Source organism: Dioscorea cayenensis, chromosome 18 (genome assembly GCF_009730915.1).
Source record: "Dioscorea cayenensis subsp. rotundata cultivar TDr96_F1 chromosome 18, TDr96_F1_v2_PseudoChromosome.rev07_lg8_w22 25.fasta, whole genome shotgun sequence".
NCBI lineage: Eukaryota > Viridiplantae > Streptophyta > Magnoliopsida > Dioscoreales > Dioscoreaceae > Dioscorea > Dioscorea cayenensis.
Window position 1 is genome coordinate 3,934,312 of NC_052488.1, and position 25,920 is coordinate 3,960,231.

General features: G+C 34.2%; 1 protein-coding gene and 1 long non-coding RNA gene across 2 annotated transcripts; one reads left to right on the forward strand and one right to left on the reverse strand.

Moving 5' to 3' along the window:
- Positions 1–735: 735 nt before the first annotated feature.
- LOC120282727 lies at positions 736–2,379 on the reverse strand. The gene is made up of 5 exons (XM_039289580.1): positions 1,676–2,379; positions 1,356–1,511; positions 1,143–1,249; positions 859–1,085; positions 736–750 (listed from the first exon to the last, which is right to left on the reverse strand). The coding sequence occupies exons 1-5, from the start codon at positions 2,377–2,379 to the stop codon at positions 736–738; spliced, it is 1,209 nt and encodes a 402-aa protein (XP_039145514.1).
- Positions 2,380–9,063: 6,684 nt separating this feature from the next.
- On the forward strand, positions 9,064–10,670 carry LOC120281925. Its single transcript, XR_005542842.1, has 3 exons — positions 9,064–9,126; positions 9,216–9,287; positions 10,489–10,670. It is a non-coding gene; the product is annotated as an uncharacterized LOC120281925 (long non-coding RNA).
- The last annotated feature ends 15,250 nt before the right edge of the window (positions 10,671–25,920 follow it).

The following is a 25,920-nucleotide window of genomic DNA, read 5'->3' on the forward strand; positions in this document are numbered from 1 at the left end:
TTTTAAGTATCTTAGGACAATGGCTGGTTGTGCATCTCTTCATTTCATCCCCTTTTTTTTTTAATCCTAACCATCAATTTGGTTCTAATCACCTCAGTCATTGTTACAATTCCTTTAACCCTAGCCTCGAGAATCTGGCTGTTAAAGCATTCACACAGATTATTGAGTAATATGTCACATTTATATCTTGTTTGGAAATGTGCCCTACACCAATGGTGGGGGTCTATTTTTTTCATATAATCATGTGCACCTACTGACATCCCCTTCAACATCTCCATAGCTTGCTCATAGGCAGGGATAGAAGTTGATTTGGCACAATTCCATAATTGATCTTTAAGTGCTTTTCCTCTATAGGTGTTTTTAAAATTAGTATGGATGTGCCTAACACAGAATCTGTGTTCACTACCAGGAAATAATTCCTCCACTGCAGGCAATAAACCCTATGTTTGATATATAATTCACACATATGACACCCACCACAAGTCAGGAAAAAAAAAACAGGAAACAGATGGCAATATGTTTAAGTCAGTGATCAATTAAAAAATGCAACACATCATTAAGCATCAGACAATAATAACAATGTAATCATACATCTCCAATCAAAAATTCAGCAATTTGGAAGTCTACATTGCATGGTTGGAAATTGTAATGATCATTGGAATAGCAATTCAGCAAAAAAAAAAATGCAGCAATTCATTAATGTGCGAAAGAAAAGAAAAATAATGATCATATTAATCATAATGCAGCTAACTGGGCAATATACACTAGTTAATTTATTGAATCATCATATTGACAGAGTCATTGTAATAGAAATAAATGTAACTACATTCAACAAGCAAAAAAAAAAAAGCAAAATACCTTTTGCCTGTCACTCATAAAAGCCCAGTTGTAGCAATCTGTGATCCTTAAGTCTTCTGCTAACAGCTCCAAAAACCATTTCCAATTAGCTTTATTTTCCTTGTCAACTCTGGCCCAAGCAACAGGATAGATGCAATCATTTGCATCTATCCCCACTGCTGCAAGTAGCTGTCCTCCATATAAGACTTTCAAAAAGCATCCATCTACAGAAAGAATCTGCCTGCACCCTGCCAAAAAACCCTCTCTCAAGGGAGATAAGCAGACATACATGCATTGGAAAATACCTTGTTCACATCTGAATTTAATAGTAGACCCAGGATGAGTCCTGATCAATTCCAATCTGTAATCATACAACTTTGCTATTTGTTCTGATTCATCCCCATCTATAAGCCTATTTACCATGGAGGGAAAAAATAACAGGAAACACATCAGAAAAGAAATTCATATTAAAACCAATACATTCACATGATATATAGTCAAATTAGGGCTGTAATTACCTCAGAGCAATGCCCTTTGCCCTATATGCCTTCAATCTACTTATGTCCACTTCTTGATTAGTCTTCACAGCTTGAATGATACCAGATATTTTCCAACTAGGATCAGCTCTGAATTGTTCTAGATAATTTCTTGCAATCCAATCTGCGTTGACATGCCTATTCATGTGATCCTTTGAACATTCATGTTCTAGTCTACCTGATTTAATCTGCACTGTACTCCCATCCTTCACCATTGGTGAGGCCCATAAATAAAAGGGCACCCTCGCTTGCAAATTGCTTTACATCTTTTCTTGGAATTTGGTTTAAATTTCATGACATACCTATTCTTAATCCCATAATTCTTAACTGCATCTTTGAATTGTTTGAAACTCCTAAATTTCATCCCAATCTTGAACACAGGATTCTTCATGTCACATTCCTCATTAAATTCTGCATATCTAGGCCTTTTAGACTCCAAATCATCTTCATCTGTTGATGAGCATGAATTCAACTCATCAGAACATGCATAGTCTGAGTCAAACTGATTTTCAGACATCACATTTAGAGGTTCTTGATCTAACATAGCCACAACCCTATGTGATTCACTGTTATCCAAAGTTTCCCCCTCTGACTCTTCACTGAAATTATAATCAGAATCATTTAAATCACTGTCATCTCCATCCTTTTTCCCTTTTCCCCTACACCCAATTAATGCATCTTCCAAGTCTAGTTCTTCTTCTTCTTCTTCTATTGCTTCTATTTGTTCTGCTTCATTGGATCCAGCAGCACCCTTAGGTTTAAGAAAAACATATACTTCTCTGCTAGAACCTATTGATCTTGCCATTAACAGTGTATCTTGGTCAGTTTGTATCTCCTTTAAGCCCTTGTTTCTATTAACAGCATCTAACCACCATATTGTACATTGTTCAACATCTAATTTAAACTCCTTAGCCATTGATATCAATTCAAGTCTTGAAATTTGATCTTCAGAACAGTAATCTACATATCCAGCAAGCCCCTCTATATCACCAATCATGTAATGCATCCTTATTGAAAACAATTCAGATGTTGGTACTGAAAATGGAAATCACATTTTTAATTATTGTTCTGTCACATTTGTAGGACTATTTATGAAATATATAGTAACAATAAACTCCTTGCAAAAGGAACTCTATTTACATTGCCTATGCCTATGAAATGCAAACTTTCATTGTCATCATCATGTGATCAATTTGGGTTGCTCTAACAAAAAAACAAATTGGTTTTTAGAGTGACAAGAAAAACATTCACAAGGAACAAAAAAAGAAAAAAACAAGACACAATTAATGCAAGGAAAAGACATATCATAACCCAAATAGCAATGCTCAATTTAAAATCAGTCACCATGAGTTGCAAGTACACTCGGCTAAAAGTTTGCATTTTTTGGTAGCAACATTAATGCAAATGTTGTGTTATGCATATAAAAAATTATAGAAACTTGATTATAATGCCAAGAAAAAGAAAGATAGCACATAAGAAACAATCATAGTTATTACCATACAATCACTAAAATGATATAAAAAAATCTTATGTTAATAAAGTGCACTGCTTTCTTATGGAAAATAAATTCAGCGTGGAATTCAGCTTAGTCCTATTCACCTAAAAACCAATTCTATTGACTCTACCAATAGTACAAAAAAAACCATGCAAATTTACAACCTTCATCAAATAACTATAATTATTTTAATATGTACATGCATATATACACGTGCAGTGCAGTAAAAAAAAAAACTTTATGCAAAATTAAAACCTTCAACAAATAACTAAAATAATACACACACATAAAGAAAGAAAAAGTGAAAGATTTTAGGAACTCTATATATTAATCATGATAGAGACAAAACCCAAACACTACTATGCTACAAATTAAACTAAATAATTAAAGAAAAAGGGAAAATGGTAAGACAGCATGAAGAATGAATCTTTAATGAACACAATGAAGATAGTTTTCTGTCTCTAACACAACTTAAAAAGCCTCACTAATTGGGCAGCATTTGGCTAATAAATCTACCTTGAACTAGCAAAAATAAAAGAATAGCTAAATAAGAACCTGATTGAGAGACTAATACCTCTTGGTGAAGAATGAACATCTATTAATATTTTCCAAACTAGAACTCACATGTCTTTAGAAAGTTGGAAGAGTACCTCATGGCAATGGAAGGACAAAAAGAAAACAACTAACAAGAGAACTTACAAGTCAACTGGGGCCAAAGAAATAAAACTATGAATCAAGTTATTGTCAAGAATTTAGATCACAGCATGATAAAATGTAAATTGGAAAATTAGGAAATTTATGCAGCCTATAATTTACTATCTTGCAAATATAAAGTAGTTCTTTGAACCATCAAATTCAGAGCATGATAACTATTGATTTTTAGCCTATAATTCACAGCATGATAACATAAGTAACATAACCTTTGTTTAGCATAACTAAAACTCAATTATTACAAAACATCCTAAGTTTGCATTTTTTTTTATAACATTATCACTTTGTACATAACCTTTGTTTAGCATAACTAAAACTCAATTATCTGTCCCTAAAACACATATTGGACAAGTTCCATAAGAAAATCACAAACTTGAATGACTATGCATTTATTTCTTCTTAAATGCTAATGTTGCCCCTACATTAAAAATATATATATATATATATAGAACAAGGCAATTTAAGTATGTTGCTCTTAATACTTTCACATGATTAGCAAATAACTAAAACTCGGTTCCCTAAACACATACAACACAATCTCCATTAAAAAAAAAATCACAAAATAGCCTAAGATTGCAATTTTTTTTTCTTAACATGATAACTTTGTACATACTGCACAAGCTCCTAAAAAACTCCAACCATGCCTAAGTTGTCATCTTTTTTAATTAGCATGACCCACTAATGTTGTCACCTGCACCCATAATACTGTCATTTTCTAACTATGGCATATTAGGGACCACTACAATAGACATAACAACTTTTTTTTTGTCAATACATGCTAAAAAAAAGGGACACTAATCATGGCATCCTCATCAAAAGTGCAATGAAATGTGGGAAACTAAGAAAGTAGGTAAGGGTAAGCACTTACAGTAACCTGGCGATTCATCCCTTGCCGGTCTTATCTCCCAGTTGATGGACATCTTATGCGACTAGACTATGCTTGATTTGAAGCACCCATACAAGCAATGCTTTCTCCTCTCGACCGGCCGTTCAATTTCACAACATCTTCATGAAAACGGCAAGGTTGAAAGATGATGTTGCACTACTTTCTCCAAGGAACAAACCCTGGATGAAGAAAAGGGGAAAGTTGATGCTGACGTGGCCAGTTTCCGGTTGAGTCGGCATCCCTTGCTGATATGGCAAAGCCAACTATACAAGATGAGTTGCCAATGAGGTCAAGACATCGTTTATCCGGCAGCCACGTAGGATGTTGGGGCCTGAGAATCATCGGGTGACTCCCCGGTGATAAAGAAAACATAGAAGGGTGACCGTTATGATACATTTCAAAGCTGGGTGACCGATTTGATAATTATTCAAAGTTAAGTGACTCAGAAAAAAAATTACCCGTTCTATGTTTCATTGATGTAGAGAGGTACATATATATACACACATGATAGGCTTGCTTGTAGCCTTGATTTACAAATCATAGGAGCAGATTTACAAGAGTTAATTTGCTGATTTGCAGAGAATGATATAGTTGTTAAATTGCTTCATTGGTGGCCAATAATCTTGGAGATTGATTGGGTGATTTGGTTGAAGATATGGTGATGGAATTCTCATCTAATCTAGGAGAGATTTCCTTCTTTATAACTACACTCTAGGAAAGGATGCGAGGTGCCAACACGACACTTATAGATCCAATACCACCAATGCCTTGTGAAGGTCTTGTCATCTAAGAAATCTACCAAGATCTGACAACCCAAGGAGATTGCCAAACCCACTTAAAACCACAAATTAGCTTCATAAAGAGCTTAAAAGTTTAGGAGTAAAGCTCCTGTAAAATTTTATCAAAATTCACATTAGACAAATTATTATAAAAAATAGTGAACATTGATTCCATTGCCTCTAGCACAAGGAAAGAGTTTGACAATTTTTTGTATGTGTTAAGAACCATGACTTAATTTACACGAAAAATATGTGTGTAGTTTGAAAGATACCAAAGGGCAATACTCATTCAAGCATTCAGTAGTATGAGAGAAACACAAAGAAATCTATTGATAATGTGTTTGAGACCATGGATGTCTATCCTAAAGAATCTAGATTATATAGGAAGATAAGAAGTAGACATGGGGATGATATTCCCCAATAGTGTTCTGTAATGTGATTCAACTGCTTATTCACATCTACAATGTGTGATTTTTTTTTCTCCTAATTGTTTATTGTGATGATAATTGAATTACTATTTTGTTTTCTATATAGTTAATATTTTTATAACTATTTAAGTTCTAATCTTATGGTTTACTATTAAAAGAGATTTAAGATCACTCAAATATCTAAGGATTTCTCTTCAAGCTCTTTAAAACTTTTCTTCCCAATTTGAGTTATGATTACGAATGATATTTCTTTCTTTTATTATTATTTATCAAAATCACTAAAATCATAATCTAATTCATAATTTTATATATCCATTTGTTGTTCTATAATGAAGTAAGTGATTTTTTCTTGAACCATATGAGGTGAAAACTTCTTATTAGTTTTTCCTAGAGGAGTAGTGAGTCATCTATGGAATCATTGCACTTGACAAACCCTAATTACCTTGTGTGTTAGTCCGCCCGATATGACAAATTTCTAGAGCGTCGTTAAGCCACCGTAATTAGTGTACCACCGTACCTATTTGTCTCTTTGACACACCCTTGTGGGGTGGCGCTTGTGGCCATATGTCAAAAAAAAATTATTACACTTAATGTTGAATCTTGAAGAGAAACAAGAGATTTTTATAACTATGTATTAGGATTGATATATAGATGGTAGCAACACAAGATATTTAAATAGAGTAAAAAAAAAAAAGAAGAAGACACAAAAATTACTTGGTTTGGCTTTTTGACACCTACGTCCATGGAAGGAGGATGAGAAATATTCCACTATAGAAATTTTAGATTTACAATTAGAAATTTCACTCAATGTCACTCAACTAAAACCCTAAAACACACATTCATCTAAAACACACTCTTGGTGTTTTAGTGCTATGTGTTCATCTAAACATGGCCAAAGGCCATGTATTTATGGCAAACTGGAGCAACCAAAAGTCCATGAATTCATACATAGATGTCAAAAATTGTGGCTCCATGCATGTAAAAAATGAAGGCTTCATACAAGTTAAAACATACTTGTCAAAAATGAAGGGCTAACCTAGGTTTTAGGCATGACAAATTATTAATAACATGTGTAAAATTCAAGGCATACTTTACATACTTAACACTATCATCCGATAAATTAAAACATATTTAATGTTCCCGTTATGCTATGTTTCATTGAAAAAGGCACTTAACCTATGGGATATTTTAATGAAGGTAAAGTGTTTCTTTAAATTTTAAATTTGAAATTTAATGAATAAAAAAAGTATTTAACATTGTTTTATTCTTTCAAATAAAAATTACACTTTTCTCACTCTATTCATATATTTTTCCCCTCGTTAGTTGGATTTTAAAAAATAGGGGCAATCTTGTTTATCAATGTTCTATCTTACCAACTAGGTCATCGAGTCAGTTTTTATAAAAAATTAAGAAAACATAAAACTTGGATTTAACCACTTGACCTTGTTAAATATTTGGTGAACATAAAACTCGAATTAGTCTGGGTACTAAGTGAACTGGATGACCAAGGCTCTTTATTTAATTACTCATCTTATACACTCCTCCTCCTCTCTCTCTCTCTCTCTCTCTGTGTGTGTGCTATTGTTTCCATTGGAGATCAAATAGAGCTTTTGTCTCATATTTTTAATAGTTCTCAAGTAGGTTATCCTCTAATTCACTATATATTTTTAGCCACAATGGCAGTTCACTCTTCTCCAATGATATGATTTTCGGTGGAATTCATTTTAGAGCCTTTTCATCTAGTCTTTAAGAGAATAGTTGCAAATTTGTGAGGATCTTATCTTGTTGCTTTTATCATTGAGTGAAGCCCTAGCTTTTGCTCAAATACAGAGCTCTCATCCCATACTTCAACGAGTCTTGCTTTCTAGGCTTTAAGTTGAAGTTAGAGAAAATTAAAATAAAATCTATAAATTAAAGCTTCAAAGTTTGTGTTGTATTACTTTTTATGTGTAATGTTGTTTTTTTTCTTGAATTTGTTATTTAAATTATGTTAGACTGTTATGACATCTTTATTAAATTGTATTTAGGATAAGAAGTTGGTTTTTATAAATGACAAGAAAGACTATTTGTTTGTTGTACTCTTATATTATTAGTTTTTAAAACCAACAATCATTTATAGTATATCTTGTGTATTCATATATAATTAAAACTATATGTGTATATATATATAGTATATTTATGATCAGGTCAACTCCACTTCAACTCTACTTTGACTATTGACCCATGAACTAGGAGCCTTAAGAGGTAACCCTCCAAATGGGGGTTCAGAACATTATTGTTTATGGTATCTCTACGATTGAGAATAAATCCAAGAGTTTTTTTTTTCTCTTAATCTTTTTTATCATTAAAGCATTTTCTTTTTATTTTTTTTTATAATTCAACAAACACATATCTTTATTAGATTTACTTAATTTGATTTGTATTTTTAAGTATTCCAATCATATCCACAATGATGTATTGTACAAAGATAATTCAATTATAAATAAATAGATTTGTGTTATACCTAGCTTATTTTTCTTTAATTTTGTCAAATGATGACTTGTCAAATCTACTGTTTAGCTAAATTTAGGGCTATATTTAAATTCTGTTTTTGTTAATGGCACTACTATGAAATTCAAACCTTAGAATCACTATCACAATAGGTGAGTGGTAGTAATATTAATTCCTATACTCAAAATCAAGGTCGACTCTCTTTTGAAACATAATTGAGTATTTATGGTGTATGTGTGTGGTAGCTTTTTTACATTATAAAAAACAAAACAAAAAACAAAAAACAAAAAGAAGGCTCCTAGAAAAGTTTTATTTTATTTTTTTTAAAACCATATTTTGTTTTAAATTATATTAGAAATTATACAACTCTAGAATTAAAGTTATTTGAAAAAATTAAGTTATGAGAAATATCAACTTTTGAATCTATAGCTTACATTTTTTTTTTACGAAAAAGATAAATAATACCGTCAATGATGTCTTAGCCTATTGGCACCAGTCCCAGATGAACGGGAGAGATGGGGGATTAAATCCATGCCCGCTCAAGTTTATTTCTAACTCAACTTTGGAGTAAAGTGTATTATTTAATTAAATATTTAATTATAATAATTAAAATGTATAATAATTAAAGTGAATTTTTATTTAAAATATTTAAATATGATAATTAAAGTGAATAATTATGTTTAAATTATTTTCTACAATATTACTTATTGGCTTTAAATGGTATAAAAGTAATTGACTTCTCTTTCATATGTTTTTCATTCTATGTTTCTTTACAATGAAGGCCCATCACCAGACATGGGCCGTTAAGGCCAGCCCATAGCAGACTCGAAACAAACTTCGTGGGAAAAATTTGGAATTAAATTCCAGAAGCAGCCTTTATAATGATCTCAACGCAAGGGGAGACGCCTAGCTTCATCATCTAATCTTGGCTCCTGAAAGCGAAGGATTGAAGCTTCAATTCAAGGTATGGCTTTCCCTTTTTGGTTTTGCTTTTTCCAAAGGTTTTCCTATAATTCTTTAATTCATTTGGTTTTGTTTTGATCATGAGCCTAGACAGCTTCCAGTGGACGGCAAGAAACTCCTAATCTCGAGGTTCTCTTGGTTTTCTATAATTTCTTGCTATTTGTAAGGTTTCTACTGATTCGATCATGAATGTAATTGAATTATGGTTTTCTTTCATTTCTTCTTTTTCTTGAAGGTTTCTACTGATTCGATCATAAATGTGATTGAATTAAGCTCTTATTTTTGTGAAAATGAAAATCAGATCTACACCTTATCATGGTTTATCTAAATAATGTTACGTTGAAAATAGAAATAGGGATCTGATACAGGGGTAGCTTGATTGTAGCCATCACACAATGATTAGAAGTATTCAAATTTTGGGATGACATTTTTTTATTAGTGGATCAACAGCCTGGTACATAGTAGATGAACCAAACGCGTTAAACAATTTGGTGATTTTACTCTTAACATGTTGGTGCAAAATCACATCATGCACAGATCCAAAAGTAAAATTTCCCCACTATTATCTATATAAGAAGTTGACATTAATAGCTACGAGGATGACTATGTTGTATTTAAATAATGTTTAGAATTCTCTTTCACTTTCATTATGGCTCATAGCTTGGACTAATCTGCTGCAATCAGTGAATGCAAATCTGATATCCATCTCATTGTAAGCTGCCACTTAAAGACTCCTCTCTAAAGCTTCAAGCTCTGCTTCTAAACTTGACAAAACTAGCACCTTACAACAACCTGCAAGAATGATTTGGAAATTAAAATTTGATATGAAGAAACCTATCACTCTAGCTAATGTCTTGGAGGACCATGCAGCATCTGTGAATGAACAATAGCTGGAAGGAGTAGCTCTAAGACAGTTTATAAAAAAACTTTCCCATTTTGTTCTTGGCTTCAATCTTATATTCTCTAACATGCTCCACTGTCCTCCATGCCATCCAAAGAATATCAAGGTTTGTCTCCTCTAAAGATCACATTACACCTTGCTTTCTAGATTAGCCATGTTGAAAAAATAATGTATGTAGCATTGAGGTTTATATTGCTTGAGCAACCATATTCTAGCCATTTCCTAGTTGAATATTTATTATCCAATCCCATATTGATCCCTGTCAAATTACTTACTAAGTTAGGATGTTGGTGGAAATGGTTTATTAAACAAACTTCAAATGAAGTGAATAGATTGCTCTGATAGAGAATGTTTGACCATTGCATTCATAGTCAAAAGTAGAGGTTATTAACGCCAATATATTACCAACATATAACATGGTCATACACCTGCAATTGAATATAAATGTTGATTCATGGGCAGGTAATGGATGTTATACTTCAACTGAACCAGTTGCGTTGTGAGTTGCTCACCTTGCGGCAAGAAATGCAGACTGTCCGAGCTGATACATATGACATGCAAAATGACATCCATAATGTGCTATCCACCATACACACCATGCAAGGGCAAGTAGCCAAAATGCAACACCAGTTGGCCCATTTGAATGACCGTACAAAGACATTGATTGGCAATGTAAACCCTGATACCTTACTTTTTCTTATATAAAACATTTTAAAACTTAAAAAAAAAAAATTAGCTAAGATAGCCACTAACCAAAACAATATCCATCTTTTCCAGCTTATGGCGACATAGGTGTTCCCAGATATTCAAGGTGGTAACGCAGCTTGATTCACATACACTCCGATGTTCCACTTTTGGCGGCACAGGTCCCAGTCACTTTTAGGACTTGGCATAAATGTGCATTTGACTATTTCTAGGCTCAGCCAGACTGGTTACATTGTCTTTTTCTTTTCCACTTTCACCTAACGCAACTTGATTCATATATACTACGATGGATTTGCACAACTTTTGGTGGCACAGGTGCTAATTTGCACCAGACTTTTTGTAGACTCAGACAAATTTGTTACATTGTCCTTTTCTAGAAAGACAGACAGACTTGTTACATTGTCTTTTTCTTTACCACTTTTACCTAATGCAGCTTGATTCACATACACTACAATATTCACATACATTACAATGGACTTGTCACAGACTTACACAACTTTTGGCGGCACATCGGCTAGTCACTTTTAGGACTTGACACAAATTTGTACTAGACTTTTTCTAGACAGATAGATAGACTTGTTACATTGTCTTTTTCTTTACCATTTTTACCTAATGCAGCTTGATTCACATGCATTACGATGTTCACATACATTACAATCGACTTGTTACAGATTTCCACAGCTTTTGATGGCATATGGCCTAGTCACTTTTAGGACTTGACACAAATTTGCACCAGACTTTTTCTAGACTCAGACAGACTTGTTACATTTTTTTTTCTTTTTCACTTATACCGCATTATATAGACTTCCGTTATACATTTGTCTCGTATTTGAACTTTAAAAACAAAACCTATTGACCAAAACAAAAGCCTAATAACATAAAGAGAAAAGAGAAAATTGACAAAGACCATATTAAGCAAATTAACCTACTAATTTCACTTGTCATAATCACAGCATAGAACTTCTTACTGTTCAATTGCTGAGAAGAGAAATCTTATTTGGTAAAGGCCCTTTTATATAGATTACAATAAAAACAAGTAATCTCTTATAAAAAAAAAATGGGTAAATAAGTAACCAACTACAAAACCATTATTAATTTCTAGTAATTAATAACCCTAAGTCAATACATCGTTTGCAGTGTACAAAATCCAAGTCGCTGATGGAGCTGAATTACGTACTTGAAAAGCTTGCTAACTCATCAACTGGTAAAGAAACAAAACCAAACAAATAAAAAAAACTTCAATTTATCAATATTCCCATTAGGAAAAAAAAATCCCCAACAAAACCAAGAGAGGCGAAGGATAATATACATATATGATAAAAATATCAAGTCAAATGGAAAAAATCAAGACATATTCAATTAGGTGGAACAATCAAGGAATGAATCAATACAAATTAAATCATGTGGAGATGATTAAGGGCTAAATCATATCAAATCATATAGAGAAGATTAAGGGTTAAATTAAGGGAATATTCAATTTCTACAATTAAGTTATTTAATTATATGTTTCCTATTCTTTGTAATTTATTTCTTTATTTTATGTTTTGTAATATGTATATATTCACATCTTACTCTAATGAAAGAGGTGTGCCTTTCCTCAACTCTCTCCTCTCTCCTTCTCATTTCATCAATATATATATTAAGCTTGTTCTCCATCACGAGGCATGCCAAGCATTATTCTCCATGTGTTTTATCTCATCACTAAGAAATAATAAAAAACAAAAACAAAAAATTTAAGGGCTTCTTCACGCATGAGAAACTACTTAGCTCCTGTGTTTTAATCTTGGGCCATTTAACCAAGTAGCCCCCCCTTTTTTTTTATTAAACCAAATGGCCCTAGGGCCATTTTAATTATCAAAATGGCCCTAGGACCATCACATCACCCATGTGGGTGATGTGATATGCTGACTGGGCACTGACTCAGCGCCCAGTCAACGCTGACTCAGCGCTGATGTGGCATTTTTAAATAAAAAATCTTGATTTTTTTTATTTTAACCCCTGAATTGTTTTATAATTAATAAGTTGGCTTATTCTTGGGTTTTTTTAACCAAATTTTTTTAAAAAATTTTTATTAAACTTTTAAAATTTATTAAACTTTTAAATAAATTTTTTTAAAATATATAAGTGTGTTTTTTTAATTTAAATCCCTTATTTGTTTTATAATTAACAAATTATCTTTTCTCTTTGATTATTTAACCCAAATTTTATTTAAAAAAATTTATGTACTTTTTTAATTTATTAAATAAATTAATTTTAAAGAATATATTTGAATATGAAAACACAAATTTTAAAATTACAAATTTTAAAATTATTAGACTCTTAATGAAACAACTTTTTAAGCAATATACAAGTGTGTTTTTTTATTTGTATTATAATTAACAAAAACTCTTTGATTATTTAACCCAAATTTTTCTTAAAAAAATAATGTAATATTTTTAATTTATTAAAAAATTAATTTAAATACAAATGCAAATAATCCAATGTATTTACTTGTAATGGAGGGTATGATATCATGCTTTGATTTGGTTGTAAATTCTTATAGCTTGTGGATGTGAAAGCATTTACTTGTATGATTTTAGAGAATTAGGTATACCGAAAGGTAAACCTTGAGTCTTGGATCCATTTGGAACCAAGCTTGAGATCGTAGGTTGGATTTCTTGAGGCTTTGCTAAATTGTCTTGTGGTTAAGGGCTTGATTTAGGCTAACCACCATGAAAATAGGGGTTAGTTTAGATAAACCACCTTGTTATACCTTGAAAGAGGATAGCAAGCATTTCTTTTGGCAATTGCCTTCAAAGTAACTCTTTTAATGCAAGAGAGATTCAAAGCATACCCTCCATTACACCTTGTGGTGAAAGCCATCCTAGGGATCAATATTCTAGAAATTGTCCTCATATCTAAGATTTTTCTAGTTTTAATTTATGCAGATTTTTCTTTTATTTAATTCCCGGATTTACTCCTCCCACACTCATATTATATATTTTCCTAGCTAATCTTTATTTGCAGTTAATCAGTAATCAACATCATTGTCTCTGTGGGATCGATATCTTAAATACTACTAGTTAAAACTATACTCTTGCGGTCACGCAGCACTTTGGAAGTAAGAAAATCATTTATAAAGAGATTTAATTCATCCAAAGAACTAACATTAAAGGAGGAAGAAGAAGAAGAAGCACCACTTGCAAATTTTCTTCTAACGATATTTACAAGATGGGCCACGGATTTTTTTTCGAAGATGAAGAAGGATTTTCAAAATTTGTACCCAAATTAGAAGTTCATTTATTTCCATATATTGCATTATATTTATTGTACATTTCATAAAGCAAACAACGATAAGTATCTTTATAAAGAGAATGATCAAGTCCTATATTTTCATAATAAGAATCAATTAAACAAAAAATGCCATCAATTTCAAAACACGGATCAAGAATCATTGATAAAACCAGAAGAGGGTTGATTTTTGTAAAATATTTTTTAAATTTTAATTCCATAGGAGCAACAATGGGAGAAAAATTATAATTATGTCTATATTTTGAAAAAATTTCACTAATAAAATACATTTGATTAATAGTCATAAAAGTAGTAGGATAAAAAACACAGGAAAAAAATTAGTTGTCGTATTAAAAATTTCCAAAAACTCTTTTATCATATAACTAATTTCCCAATCATAATTATTAATTCCAACTTTGGGAAAATATTCATGGCAATACATTGTAAGAACATCTTCATAATCATAAGCACAATCCAACATTGCATAAGTTGAATTCTACCTATGAGCAACATCGGAAATAAATTTTTTATATTTCTTTCCCATTTATTTACAATATCTTTTAAATTCTTACCTTCGACTTGAAGAATTTTTTGCATATAAAATAGCTTCTCTACTCTACGAAGATGAGGATCAATAATTTTTAAACCATATTTAACACATAAATTTAAAATATGGTATACACAATGAATATGAAATAAAAATTCCCCCAAAAAAAAAAGGATTTAATTGCATTTTTAACATTTCAATGGCACTATTATTTGCGGAAGCATTACCAAGAGTAATTGAGAATATAAAATTTTCAATTTTATAGTCATTAATAGTGCGCATGACATAACCGACAATATTACTTGTGATATGTTGGTACTACAATTCAATAAAACTCAAAATACTTTTTTTGCAAAGTCTAATTATTATCAATATAATGAGTGGTAACACAAAAAAAACTATGAATTATTTTGAGAAGACCAAATATCAAAAGTAAGAGCAATTTTAAATGAACCATTAGAAATTTTCGAAATTAATTTTTCATTATATTCCTCATAAATAATAAGACAATATTTTCTCATAGTAACTCTTGAAACGGATTTAGATTGAGATTAAATCTTCTAAAAAGCATTTTATAAATGTGGGATTTTCAGCAAGATAAAAAGGTTGTTCAACTTGATCAATAAATTTTACAATTTCTTTTCTTGCATTTTCATTGTTAAAAACATAAGTTCCAATATTCAAATTTGAAAATCTAATTTGTATTTGGGTAGAATCATTTCGACTTGTAGAATGTTTGTCGGCACGTCTTTTCAAATGACCCATCCTCTCGGAAGTTAAACAAGAAAAATCTTTTTTTGCATTTCTTACAAATTGCATGAGTCCCTTTGTTCGGAAATTTCACAATATCATAAAATTGACATACCCTCGAAGTTCTTTTTCTTGTGCTTGTTTGAGGCCTACTACTTGATGCTCCCATATTAGGGGATTCAGTAACAAGCTCAGGATCTGAATCAGCAAAACTTGTGGGAGTGTTTTCCAAAAAATAAAATGGCGCATTGTTGAAAGGAAAGTTGGGAGAGCCGGCCATTAGGACAAATAAAAAAAAGAAGTTTGGGATTACCTCAACTACTTTAAAATGAATTGATGATGTAAATTTAATTCGAGCTTTTGTATAAATGTAGTTAAGGAATCGCCAAATTGATGAAACACTTGAGCCAAATTTTACAACTTCAAATCTTGAACTTGAAGAGATTGAGAGCTAAGAGAGCTTGGATGCTTGAGAATTAGAGTAAGAATGAGTAATTTGGTGTGAATAAAGTGTTAGTGTTTAGGGGTATTCATAGGTTTTTTAATTTTTTTTAATTCCAAAAATACCCTTCTTAACTAGTCATTTATTGTTTTTGGAAAGGGTAAAAGGTAAGTGTAGCTTTAAAGACTAAAATACCCTAAAAAACTAGGCGTTTTATAGTTGTTGAAGGGGCTTAAAAAAAATGCCATTTTGACATGTTTTAATGGCTTGATAAGAGGAAAAAACAGGCACGCCACTAGGCTCGCCAAGTGATCGTTGCGGGTTGTGCCAAGCACGGCCCGCAACAATTAGCCCACCTACAGGGCCATGCTGTACCAGCCAGCGTTCTTGGCCTAGCACAGCCCAGCGATCTCGGTTGTGCTAGGCCCAGCCTGTCACTACAGTGATGTGCCTAGGCCAGGCATGGTCCAAATTGTGCTGAGTCGTGCTAGGCCCTTGCTGGCACGACTCAGTTTGCACCTCTAGAATCACCACACTAAGGGGCACCCTTCTAACTCCTTTCCCTTCACTAAACAAACACATGTTTTCATCCATCCTTCACTTATCCCCATCATCGATCCACCAAGCTTGATCCAATAGTTGGTACTGGTACACTTATTTAAGGAGGTTCAGTTTAGGACTGCTCCAAAATTCGACCTCAATTTAAAGAAAAGAAAATATTTGCTTCTCCTCCCTGTCCTCTGCTTTCTTGCAACACGTGTAGAAAACCTTCAACAACAATTAGGGGAAAAGAGGACATGAATCCCAAAAAACAAGATTAAGGTGGATTTGATGTGCCAAAAAAAAAAAAAGACACATCACAGCACAATTTTTTTTTACTTAATTTAATTTATAACTATAGTACAAGTACATCACAAATAATTGTTTTACATGACATAAATAGCAAAAACTTTTGTCCAGCTAAAATCATTTTACAGCTTTTAAACTTAAGTACAATACAACTAGAAAACAATTTTATCCGTAATTTAAGTAAAAATTACAATAATGTCTAACTCTAATCCAACCACGACCATAACTCTTTCACCTTCTCCTCACTCCCCAACCACAACCGCTCACCTCCTTTACTTTCTTCCCACACCCAAGAGCTGCACATCTTTCTCTTTATCCTCCACCGCTTACTCATTCTCTTCAAATCATTTTTCTCTTCCTTTCCTTTGATATTGGTTAAGAACTTGCATGTGTGAGAGATATATATGTATTGTTGAGATTAAAAGGTTTTTTTTAACAATCTATATGAATCAATTGTTTAATAATTTGATGATTCAATTATACTTGTGATTGATATATATACATATATGTAGAAGTCGGGTCATCAATGAACATTCTTAGATAACTTATCTATGAATGTCTATGAATGGATTCAAATCATCCATTCCAATGAGCAGAGATTTATGAATAGTATTATCAATAGTACAAAGTGGGATGAAATAGTATTAATAACAGTAAAACAAGTGGGATGACACACCCCTTACGTGTGTGGACTGTAAGTGCACGGGTCGTTGAAGTAATAAAATACCCCGGTGAGTGGGTAGTTAAATCCACAGGGAATAGTTGTTCAGAAGCAAGAAATATTGCTATTTAGATAAAATGAAAACCAATTTGTGATTTGATTCAAGATATTAATGCAAGGAAAAGTAAAAGAGAAAGAGAGAGAGAGAGAGAGAGAGAGAGAGAGAGAGAGAGCAAAAGGGGTAAAGAAGTAACCAATGATGAAGTAGGGTACCCAGATAATGCTCACCCTAGGACTATTGTTTAAAATGCAAGACTAATATTATGCCTCCTGATTTAAGTTTAATGAGTCGTGGATATCCAAAGACACATGATCCTAAACCTAAGGTCAACCGTGACTAGCCCTCTACACTATGCCCAGGCGGAAAGAAATACTCTCAACATCTCACACTGTGTGGAATTGCTTAAAGCTCTAGAGATTCCAAGTGATAAACCCTATTCCCTAACCTAGAGCTAACCCTTTGGTCCAGGCAAAAGACCCTAACCACAATTAAGCACCGGCATTAAGGATTACTCAACACTTCACTTTGTTGCTCGGGCAATTAAGCCTCAGTAGAGTTCGTTTCTTAGAACTTCACTCTATCATGATTGCAAAGAACTCTTGGAACATGAAGGTAGGATAAATCACATCGGAGGGAAAAGGGAACGTTCCGCTACCTCTTGACTCACCCTCTCAACACTATTTAATCTCACTAAGTCTAACCCTAATGAAGTTGTCACCCCTTCAAAGGATTACCTCGATTGATTCTCAACCCTAGTGTCACTCTAAGGGAAAATCACAATAATAATCATACAAAATTGAAACTCAATTAAAGCATCAATTAAAGGAAACATAATATAAGTCAATGAAATAAAATCATCCTAGGGTCTACAAGTCCAAGCACCCACTAGGGGTTTAGCTCTCCATGGAGCAATACAAAGTCAAAGATGAAATCAAAAGTAAGTGCAAGCAATCCATAGAAATAACACCATTTTCGTCCATGTCGATGGTCTTCAAGAGCTGCCTCGTCTTCTCCAAAGACTCCTTCTTCAAGCCTAGGGCACACCTCGCTGAATTGATGCTGACGAAAGCTTCCCCAATAGCTCTCCTCCAAAGGAAAACCGATGTCGAATGCCGTAGAACAGCTCCTAAATCCAAGCAAAAACCTCTCCAAACCCTAGCCGCGCTCTCCCCAGAAGATAGGCAAAAGATAGGAAGAAGATCCTCAAATCAGACTCTCAAAGCGGTATTTATAGGGTTGAAATCGGGCATCCACACGGGCGTGTGAAATTTCCACATGGTCGTGTGGATTTCCAGGAGGGGGTTTTTCTTGTGCGCTGTGAACAATAATTGCTACAGTGATTTACTGCATTAAATTACTACAATACTTTCACCGAAATACTCCCGAATTCAATTTCTTCATCGAGGCCACCAAGTTGGGCACACAACTATGCGGTAGATCACATCGTATCTTGCTTTCAAACACATTGACGAAACTCTCAATAATGTTGCACAAGTCAGAACATATGAGTGTGACTGCCTTTATGCCCCTCCACCTTGCCTATTCACTTGAATATTTTGGAGGTTGGCACACACCCACATGTCTATGAGCACAATTTATGCCTTGATCATTGTTCGGTTCAAGAGATTTCTCAACAATAGCGTTCATGATCTATTTTTACTTCCTTTCTTCCAAACTTGTCTCCACAACCCTAAATGCACAAAAGAACACAAATACACACAAATGAGCCATAAAATAGATAAAAATGATGCTCACTGTAAGAAAGAATTACATAAATGCATAAATACATAAATTTGATCAAGAATACATGGATTAAAAAACCACCAACTCTCGTAATCCTACTTTCCTAATCGTCCTCTAGCTTTGCATAATTTGAGTCTATTTTGACTTTGTTTTATCCCAACTTTTCGCTGAGGATATTTCCTTTGACTTTGGTCTTATTATTTTTGTTTGTCACACACCCCTTGCGTGTGTGTACCGCAAGTGCATGGATCATCGAAGTAATAAAATACCATGTGGGTGGGTAGTCAAATCCATAGGGAATATATGCTCAGAAACAAAAAGTATTGCTATTTAGCTAGAGTGAAAACCAATTTGTGGTTTGATTCAAGATATTAATGCAAAGAGAAGTAAAAGAGAGAGAAAAAAAGCAAGAGTAATCGGAGAGGACAATCAATGGTAAAATGGGGTACCCGGACACCGCTCACCCTAGGACTAATGTTTCAAGTGCAAGACTAATATTATGCCTCCTAATTGAATTTTAATGAGTCGTGGAGATCCTAAGACACACGGCCCCAAACTGACAAATGCCCTATTGCGTATGTACCGCAGGTGCACGGGTTTGTCGAAGTAATAATACTCTGGTGAGTAAGTTGTCGAATCCATAGGGAATATTGATTAGAAACACAAAGATTGCTATTTAACTAGAATGAAGTAAATAAGAATCAATGCAAATAGAAATAAGAAAAGAAGGAGGCAAAAATAAAAGATAGAAGAGGCAATCGACGATAAATGGGGCACTCGGACATTGCTCACCCTAGGACTATTGTTTCAAGTGCAAGACCAATCATTATGTTCCCTAACTATTGCTTAATGAGTCATGGAGATCCTTAAACACACGGTCCCAAAACTTAAGGTAAACCGTGACTAACCCTACACTATACCCCGGTGGAAAAATCTCTCAGTCTCGACAGCTCACACTGTGCTAGGTTACTTTAGGCTCTAGGGATTCCAAGTGATAAACCCTATTCCCTAAAATAGATCTAACCTTTTGGTCCTGGCGAAAGACCCCTAGTCACAACTAAGCCCCAGATACTAAGGATTACTTAAACGCTTCACCCTGTTGCTTGCGCAACTAAGCCCCAGCGGAGTTCGTCTCTTAGCATTTCACTCTATTGTGACCACAAAGAACTCTTGGACCATAGAGGTAGGATAAATCACGCCGGAGAGGAAAGGGGACGCTCTGCTACCTCTCGACTCACCCTCTCAACCCTCTCTAATATAGTATTGTCTAACCCTCATGGTGTGTCACTCATCCACAAGGATTACCAAAGTGGATTCTCAATCCTAGTGTCACTCTAAGTGAAAATCAACTCAATAAGCATTCAAGATTGAAACTCAATTAAAACATCAATTAAAGGAAGCATTATAAAAAGTAAAAGAACCAACAACATCCTAGGGTTTACAAGTCCAAGTACCCATTAGGGGTTTAGCTCTCCATGGAGCAAAATACAATCAATAATGAAATCGAAAGTAAAAATATGCAATCCATGAATAAAACCCCTTGGTGTTTGTGTCGATGGTCTTGTGGAGTGGCCGCGTCTTCTCCAAAGATTCCCTCTCGTCAAGCCTAGGGCACACCTCGTCGGATCGGTGCCGACGAAAACTCCCCTAATAACACTCTTCCGAAAAAACGCGATGTCGAAGGCAATAAACCCCTCCAAACCTAGCCAAAGCCTCTCCAAAACCATAGCCGTGGGCGCCTCCAAAGGTGGAGAAAAGATAGCCAAAAAATGGAAAAAAGGATCTTCAAATTGGGTTGAAATCATGAGTTAAATAAGGCTGGAATCGGGCATCCGCACGGGCATGTGGAATTTCCAAATTCCACACGCCCATGTGAATCTCCAAGAAATCAATTTTCTGCGGCCTATGAACAGTAACTGCTACAGTAAATTACTGCATTGATTTGCTACAATACTCCACCAAAATACTCCCGAATTCACACTTTCAATCGAGGTAACATAAACGGGCACACGTCTACACTGTAGATTACATTGCATCTTCAAATAATAGCACATTTGATGATAATCTTGCTAGCTTTGCACAAGTCGGAACACATGAGTATGACTGCCTTTATGCCCCTTCAATTTGCATATTTCCTTGAACCCAACGGAGGTTGGCACACACTCACATGTCTTTGAGTTGTGTCTTCATGTTTGTTAACTCCAAGATTTCATCAACTAAGTGCACTCGCAATCTACTTTGGCTTCTTTCTTCTATATTTGTCTCCACAACCCTACATGCATAAAAGAACACAAATTCACATGCATTAGCGATAAAATCTGAGAAAAATAATGCTCTCAACACCTCACACTAATACACAAGCACTTATCACATACCTAAGGTCAACCGTGAATAGCTCTCTATACTATGCCCCGGTGGAAAGGGATACTCTCAACACCTCACACTGTGTGAGACTACTTAAAGCTCTAGGGATTCCTAGTGATAAACCCTATTCCCTAACTTAGATCTAACAGTTTGGTCCATGCGAAAGACCCCTAATCATGATTAAGCCCTAGCACTAAGGATTACTCAACACTTCACTCTGTTGCTCGCGCAACTAAGCCCTAGTGGAGTTTGTCTCTTAGCACTTTACTTTATCATGATTGCAAAGAACTCATGGAAAGTGGAGATAGGATAAATCACGTCAGAGGAGAAAGGGGATGTTCTGCTACCTCTCGACTCACCCTCTCAACCCCTTTCAATCTTGCTAAGTCTAATACTAATAAAGTGTCACTCAATCAAAAGGATCACTAGATAGATTCTCAACCCTAGTGTCACTCTAACAGAAAATCAAATCAATAAACAAACAAGATTGAAACTCAATTAAAACATCAATTAAGGGAAACATAATAGAAGTTAATGAAACAAAATCATCCTAGGGTTTACAAGTCCAAGCACCCACTAGGGATTTAACTCTCCATCGAGCAATACAAAATCTAAGATAAAATCAAAAATAAGTGCAAGCAATCCATAAATATAACCCCCTTGTTGTCCCTATTGATGGTCTTCAAGAACCCCCTCGTCTTCTCCAAAGACTCCTTCGTCAAGCCTAAGGCACACCCGCCGAATCCAAGCCGTCGGAAGCTCCCCGAATAACTCTCCTCCGAAAGAAATCGATGTCGAATGCCGTAGGAACGCTTCAAAATCTCAACAAAAACCTCTCCAAATCCTAGCAGCGCTCTCCCCAAAAGAAAGGCAAAAGATAGGAAGAAGATCACCAAATTAAACTCTCAAAGCGGTATTTAAAGGATTGAAATCAGGCATCCACACGCCCGTGTGGAAAATCCACATGGGCGTGTGGATTTCCAGGCTTTAATTTTTTTGGGCGCTATGAACAGTAATAGGGAAATTAGATCTCAACATGAGTTGATGGTTTTCAAAATATTTTACAATCACTCAAAAGAGTCTCAAGAGATAATAGGGAAATTCTCACAAGTGTTCTCTACCACTACATTGTACTTCAACATAAGTGGGTGGTCTTTAAAATATTTTTTCATTCTACTCAAGAAAGTCAAGAGGTAATGGAGAAACTCTTACAATGAGAGTTTTTTACCACTACACTGGACTTCAACATGAGTAAGTGGTCTTCATGAGATTTTCCACTCAACTCTAGAAAGTCTCAAGTGGTAATGGAGAAACTCTCACAAAGAGAGTTCTCTACCACTATATTAGATCTCAACATGAGTAGCTGGCTTTCAAAAGATTATCCACTCAACTCAAGAGGGTCTCAATAGATAATGGAAAAACTCTCACGATGAGGATTCTCTACAACTACATTAGACTTCAGTATGAGTAGGTGGCCTTCAATAGATGTTTCACTTAACTCAAGAGAATCTCAAAAGATAATAGAGAAACTCTTATTAGAATGGTTCTCTACCACTACATTAGACTTCAGCATGAGTACATAGTCTTCAAAAGACTTTCCACTCAACTGAAGAGAGTCTCAAGAGATAATAAAGAAACTCTCACAAAGAGGGTTCTCTACCACTATATTTGCCTTCAACATGAGTAAGTGGTCTTCAAAAGACTTTGCTCAACTCAAGAGAGTCTTAAGAGATAATGGAGAAACTCTCATAAAGAGTGCTCTCTACCATTACATTAGACTTCAGCATAAGTAAGTGGCCTTTAAAAAGCTTTTCACTCAACTTAAGAGAGTCTCGAGAGGTAATGGAGAAATTCTCAAAGAATGTTCTCTACCACTACATTGGACTACATCATGAGTAACTTGTTTTCAAAAGACTCTCCACTCAACTCAAGAGAGTGTCAAGAGGTAATAGAGAAACTCTCAAAGAGGGTTCTCTACCACTACATTGGACGTCAGCATCAGTAGGTGGTTTTTAAAAGACTTAACACTCAATTCAAGAGAGTTTTAAGAGGTAATAGAGAAACTCTCTCTAGGAAAGTTTCTACCACTACAATGGACTTCAATATGAGTTTTTTACATTTTTTTCTCAAATTTTGCAATGAAACCCAAAATTCACATTTTTCACATTTTCTCTATATTTTGCAATACAAACCCCGAATTTCTCTTTTTTATAGAACTAGAAAGTTATCTTTTTTTTCACAATTTCCAAAAATTTTGGCAAAAATGAATTCGTAACTTTCTCATTTCTCACATGCTTGCACTAATTTCACAAACCAATTAAAAAATCTACTCATCTTACATTCTTGTATAAATTTTGCATTAGTGTCCTAGATTTTTCATCGTTCCTACAAATTCTGCAAAATAGATCCTCAAGCCTTCTTCATTCCACACTCTTCACAATTTTTTTTCACATAAATCCCTTATTTTATTCTATCATATTTGATTATTTCACTCTGAAAAGTTAAATGACTTCATGGGTCTACGTAAAACAATAGTAATTCATTCCTATGCATCTTATATAATTTTCCATTATCCACGATAAAGACCATAAAAAAAATTCATCAACCTTTAATCTCATTCATTTTTGATGTGAATGAATTATGCCCGGTTTCTAACAAAGATTAAATAAGATAGTGTTTTTGTCTATATTATGGATACTAAACACTCCATAACATATTCAATTCAAGCTACATATGGATCTCAAATACAATCATTGTATAACCTTGTAGCAATAATAGTGTAAACTTGACAAACGAAATAATTGCACTTAAGATATAATCAAGCTTTAATCTAAAAAGAGTAAAGTTTCCTTTTCTTGGTGCACACGATGAGCTTGCTTCCATGGCGAAGGGAAGGGACGAGGTTGAAAGCTCATGATTTAGAGAGATTTTGAGGTGGTTGATGGTGCTAAAGTAGTGATTACTGGTGATGCTGATAGCAAGGTTAAGGAAGTGGAAGATCGGGCTGTTGTAGGGGAAGTGGAAGATCGGGATCGGGATCGGGCTGTTGTGGTGGAGAATTCTCTAGATGGTGTTTCTGATCGGGCTGTTGTGGGGGAGAATTCTCTAGATGGTGTTTCCGATCTTGATGGTATAGCCAAAGACAATGGATCTAAACCGTGGGTGAATTTGTTTGCTGAAAACTGAATTAAAGAGAAAGGTAGTGAGTTGAATTTTATATCTCCCTCAGTATTGCAAGGTCAAAGAATTGTTCGATTTCATTCTGATGAAGTAATCCATAAGGAGAATAGATGGAAAAACACTTTGCTGGGATGTGTGTATGGTTTACAGCCATGTTTAGAGAGATTCAAAGCCTTTATCCAAGCTAAATGGAGAAAATTGGTGTATCAAATGTTTCAAGAGTGAATGTTGACCTATTTCTAATACAACTCTTAGGGGAAGATGGTTGTGAACAAGTGTTGAAAGATGGCCCTTTCACATTTGATAATCATCCCATTGTGTTAGAAAATATGGCATCCAAGATTATGTTTGGATACTATTATATGTGCCTTTCCTATTTGGATTCAATTGCCTAGTTGCCATGGGAATTTTGGACAATAAAAATGCTTAGTAAGATTGGGAGTGTATGTGGGAAACCATTGTATTGTGACAAATGTACATTGTCTAAAGTGAAGCTAGGCTATGCCAGGATACTTGTGGAAATGGATTATGCTAGTGATTTTCCAGAAATTATTGAAATGATGGATGAAAACGGAGTTGTTTGTCAACAAAAAGTTGTTTATGAATGGAGACCCCTTGTTTGTTCTATCTGTAAGGGATTTGGACATATAAAACAAGATTGTATGAATCCCAAACCAAAGAATTGGTTTGGAGAATGAAAAATAAGATAGATAAAGTAGAAAGGGAGAATACTAAAACTATGCATGGTTTGGAAGAACGAACTACAAAGAAGGTCCCAATTTTGGAAATAGTTACTGTTGATGATGGTATCATACAATACAACATTGGGGAGTCTTGGAAAGAAATCATCAAGGAAAAGGCTGTAAATTCAAAGAAACTAGCTATAATTACGTGCCATCCATGTCATCAATGACATGGCATTTAAGTTAGCTCTAATTACCCTTTTCTCTCTCTCTCTCTCTCTCTCTCTCTCTCTCTCTCTCTCTCCATTGTATGCCTTTTTGTTTGTGTTCTTCATCTTTTTCATCTTTTTTTCTATCCTCAACGGGCCGCAGACCGCTCTCCCTTTCTCCAATCAAAACCAAGGGCATGTTTATTTATAAAAAACAAAAAAAAACAAAAACAAAAACAAAAATCATCATCTCCACCTTTGAATAAAAAATTTTCCTACACCACTCATTTTGATGTAAATCATAATAAATTCTTATAGTCATTCATTAAAAACTCAAGAAAACAAAGAAAACAAAAAGTAAGAAATAAATGATAGAATCAGTAAGCTCTGATCAAAGCCCACCATTCTCTTCAATTCCATCACCTTTGAA

Bases quoted from the DNA above. Each gene is read 5' to 3' on its own strand.
- LOC120282727 (XM_039289580.1), bottom strand. From the start codon at position 2,379: ATGCATTACATGATTGGTGATATAGAGGGGCTTGCTGGATATGTAGAT. The intron at 1,250-1,355 runs GTAATTACAGCC...CATGGTAAATAG, and splicing joins GCAAAGGGCATTGCTCTGAG to GCTTATAGATGGGGATGAAT. The intron at 1,086-1,142 runs GTATTTTCCAAT...GTTTTTTGGCAG, and splicing joins TAAATTCAGATGTGAACAAG to GGTGCAGGCAGATTCTTTCT.